This window comes from Priapulus caudatus, unplaced genomic scaffold, assembly GCF_000485595.1.
Source record: "Priapulus caudatus unplaced genomic scaffold, Priapulus_caudatus-5.0.1 Scaffold4382, whole genome shotgun sequence".
NCBI classification, from domain to species: Eukaryota; Metazoa; Priapulida; class Priapulimorpha; order Priapulimorphida; family Priapulidae; genus Priapulus; species Priapulus caudatus.
Genome location: NW_014581443.1, coordinates 1 through 4,240, shown reverse-complemented (window position 1 = coordinate 4,240; position 4,240 = coordinate 1). Strand labels below are relative to the sequence as shown.

General features: G+C 48.9%; 1 protein-coding gene across 1 annotated transcript in view; it reads left to right on the top strand.

Moving 5' to 3' along the window:
* Positions 1–4,112, top strand: part of LOC106819763 — a gene marked incomplete at both ends in the record, with an annotated part of 6,033 nt that extends 1,921 nt beyond the window's left edge. Inside the window, 3 exons of the mRNA XM_014824354.1 lie at positions 462–589; positions 1,095–1,224; positions 3,997–4,112. Of these exons, the coding sequence (XP_014679840.1) occupies positions 462–589; positions 1,095–1,224; positions 3,997–4,112 (374 nt within the window). The remainder of the gene's footprint in view (positions 1–461; positions 590–1,094; positions 1,225–3,996) is intronic.
* Between the last annotated feature and the right edge of the window lie 128 nt (positions 4,113–4,240).

The window sequence follows — 4,240 nt, the reverse complement described above, 5'->3', positions numbered from 1 at the left end:
ATTAGTAATGGCAAAGGTAAATTTATGCCTTATGGTAATGGCAAAGGTAAATTTACCTCATGGTAATGGCAAAGGTAAATGTATGCCTCATTATAGTAATGGCAAAGGTAAATTTATGCCTGATGATAATAGCAAAGGTAAATTTATGCCTTATGGTAATGGCAAAGGTAAATTTATGCTCATTAGTAATGGCAAAGGTAAATTTACCTGATGATAATGGCAAAGGTAAATTTACCTGATGATAATGGCAAAGGTAAATTTACCTGATGATAATAGCAAAGGTAAATTTATGCCTCATTAGTAATGGCAAAGGTAAATTTATGCCTTATGGTAATGGCAAAGGTAAAATTTTATGCCTCATTAGTAATGGCAAAGGTAAATTTTATGCTATAAATCTTAATTAATCCCAACTCTAACCCCCGAGACTATAACCCAGGCGTCTGCTACACGACTCTGTACAGATACGCAGGCGCCCGAGTGGGAGAACTGTCCGGATGGAGACGGGGAGGAGTGGATCGTTCCCGTCGACAACAGCGGCCCGCAGCCGATCAACATCACGTGGCCTACAGCTGTCGATAACTCAGGCTTGGTGCGTGTGCATGCTGCTGCGTACGGTTGACGCGTTTGACAACTCTTCGCTTCGTTGTCGTCATCGTCGCCGTCACCATCATCGTCATCATCGTCGTCATTATCATTATTGTCGTTGTCACCATCATCGCCATCATCGTCGTCGCCATCATCGTCGCCATCATTGTCGCCATCATCGTCATCATCATCGTCGTCGTCATTGTCGTCATTATCACCGTCATCGTCATTGTCACCATCATCGTCATTATTGGCACCCCGCTTCATTGTCAACACCATCGTCTTATATATATATATTTATTTATTTATTTATTTATTTATTTATATATTTATTTATTTGTATTCACTTATTTATTTATTCAGTTATTCATTCATTCATTCATTCATTCATCCATCCATTCATCCATTTATGTATTTATCTATTTATTTATGTGTATGTATATACATGTCAGCATATCTGCTTGCGCTTCACACGTGTCATCGACGCACTGTTCCCTCTACCTTCACAGGTCTACTACACATCCGACCCAGCAGACCTGTCGTCACCCTACCTGTTCACCAAGGACACGGTCGTGACCTTCACCGCCAGCGACCAGGACGGAAACGTCGCCGTCTGCCTCGTGAATGTCAGACTCGTGGGTGAGCATGGTTATTTTGAGGTTATCGTATGTTTTTGTTGTTGTATATAGGTGAGTATGTTTATTTTGTTGTTGTAGGTGTGCATGAGCACGTGAGTAGATGTGTATGTTTTTCATAGGATGTTGCGGTCACGCGTTGTTGTTGATGACCGCTAGGGGGAGTAGCTGTCACGATGGTGGATTTATTTCTACGTAAAATATCTCAAAAATGAATCAACCTACCTAAATATATATATATATATATATATTTCTTTATTTATTTATTTATATATATACATACATATATCAGGAGTAGCGTTAGATAATTAGCGGTCCCTTATTATCTACTCCCTGATATATATATATGATACATTATATATAATATTAACTAATTATATATAATATATCAATAGTACTACTCAATATATAGTATGAGCTATGTTGTCCGAACACTCACAAAGATGGATCGAGCTAGACTTACACGCACACAAAACGTCCCATGTTTGTTGTTGACAGACCCGTCCCGGACACCACTATTCCTGAGCTGCTGCGTCCCGGCCGAGCCTGTACTTCGCCACACCGGCCAGAGGAGCACGAACATGTACGTGCTCATTTCACCTGGCCGCACATCGACGGTCACCGACAACTACCGTCGTAGAGTCAGTGCCCACTGGGGTGTGTCGGGAGGGAGTGTTTCTGCTAGGAGTGGTATTCTGGGGTGGGAGTGTCTTTGCCATAGGTATGTATCTCTGGGGTGGGGCAGTGCGTTTCGGCCACTAGGGATGTACATTCTTGGCAGGTGGGGTACGTCCGTGTGTGTTCGCAGGAGTCATTCTGGTGTGGGAGTGTTTCCTAGGATGTATTCTGGGGTGGGAGTGTTATTGTGCTAGGATGTATATGTGGCCGGTGGCGAGAGTGTTCTGCTAGGATGTATTGCTGCGGTGGGGATGTTGTCTGCTAGGGATGTATTTGGGGTGGGAGTGTTTCGTGCTAGCGATATGGTATTCTGGCTCCTCCCCCGGTGGGAGTGTTTCTGCTTAGGACTGCTCCATTCTGGGGTGGAGTGTTTGCTGCTAGGAATGCTATTTCTGGGCGTGGGAGCTGTTTCTGTGCGTCTGGGGCCCGCGGGCCTCGGCCGCCTTCCCATCCCGACCCCCACCACGCCCGCCGTCCAGCGTCCGGCGCGCAGGGATGGGAGTGTTCTGCGTAGGATGTATCTTCTGGGTGGGAATGTTTCTGCTAGGATGTATTCTGGGTGGTGGAGTGTTTCTGCGTAGGAGTGTATTCCTGGGAGGGCAGTGTTTCTGCTAGGATGTATCTCTGGGGTGGGGAGTGTTTCTGCCCAGGATGTATCTGGGTGCGAGTGTTGCTGCTAGGATTGTAGTCTGGCGGTGGGAGTGTGTTCTGCTAGGATGTATTCTTGGCTAACGGGTGGGGAGTATTTTCCCTAGGCATCGTATTCTGGCGGTGGGGCAGTGTTTCGTGCTAGGATGTATCCTTGGCCGCGGGGGCCAGTGTTTCTGCTAGGATGTATCTGGGGAGGGGAGTGTTACCTGCCTAAGGGATATATTCTGGGGCGGTTGGGGAGTCGTTTCTGCCTAGGATGTATTCTGTGAGGTGGGGAGGTGTTCCTGCTAGGAATGTATTTGGGCGTGGAGAGATGCGATTGGAGTGTTTCGCTAATCCGTATTCTGGCGCCGGTGGTCAAGGTTCTGCTTTAGCGGCATGTTATTCGGGACCGTCGGGAGTGTTTCTGCGTAGGATGTATTCTCGGAGTCGCGCGTGGGAGTGTTCTGGATAGGCGCTATGTATCTCTGGCCGGAGTGGATCCTCCCACGTGGCCGCTGTTTTCCTAGGCCTAGGATCGCTATTCTGGGCTGCGGAGTGTTTCTGCCTAGGATGTATTCTCGCGGTGGGCGATAATCATGTGTTCTCTGCGTAGGATGTATCTGCCGGCCGGGTGTTTGGTGATGTGTTTCTGCTAGGATGCTATTCTGCCGGCCGAGGCACCTTCCACCCACGGGGGCAGGTGGGAGTGCCTATCTCTGCCGTCAGGCATGTATTCTGCGCGGTGGGAGTGCTTTTCTGCTACGGATGTATGTCTGGGTGGCCGGCCCGTACTTCTCCGGCTAGGATGTTGATTCTGCCCTACGTCACCTTCCAGCCCCCCACCCTCACCCGCCACCCTCCCAGGGACCCGCCACGGCCCGCGCACGTCCCTGGCTGGGGAGTGTTTCTGCGTAGGATTCATCCTCATGGCGCCGCCGCGGAGGTGTCTTCTGCTGCTAGGATGTATTGCCTGGGTTGGGAGTGTTCCTCACCCCTGCGCCCCAGGACCATGTAATTCTGGCGCCTTGGGACCCTGCAGTGTTTCCTGCCTAGGATGGTCATGTCGTCTGGTATTCTGTGGCTGGCCGGGCGCGGCACGTTTTCCTGCATAGCGGATGCCTATTCTGGGGCCGCGCCGTGCGATCCTCGCGACCGGCGCGCTGGGGAGTTTTCTGCCTAGGATGTATTCATGGGAGGAGTAGTTATCTGCCGTAGGATGTATTCTGCGGGGGTCCGGGTTGTGTCGGTGTATTCGATCGCCTNCTAATATATATATATATACATATATATATATATATTTCTTTCTTTATTTATTTATATATATACATACATATATCAGGAGTAGATAATAGGGTCCCTATATATATATAATATGACATATGTTTCGAAACCTGACAAACGGATCGAGCTAGATACACGCACACAAAAAACCAACATCGCGTCCCCCCATGTTTGTTGTTGACAGACGTGGCGCCACCTATCCTGAGCTGTCCGGCCGAGCTGTACTTCGACCACCGGCCAGAGGAGACGATGTACGTGCTCAGTCACCTGCCGCACATCGACGTCACCGACAACTACGGCGTAAGTAGTAGCGCCACCTGGGGTGTGTCGGGAGGGAGTGTTTCTGCTAGGATGTATTCGGGGTGGGAGTGTTTCTGCTAGGATGTATTCTGGGGTGGGAGTGTTTCTGCTAGGATGTATTCTGGGGT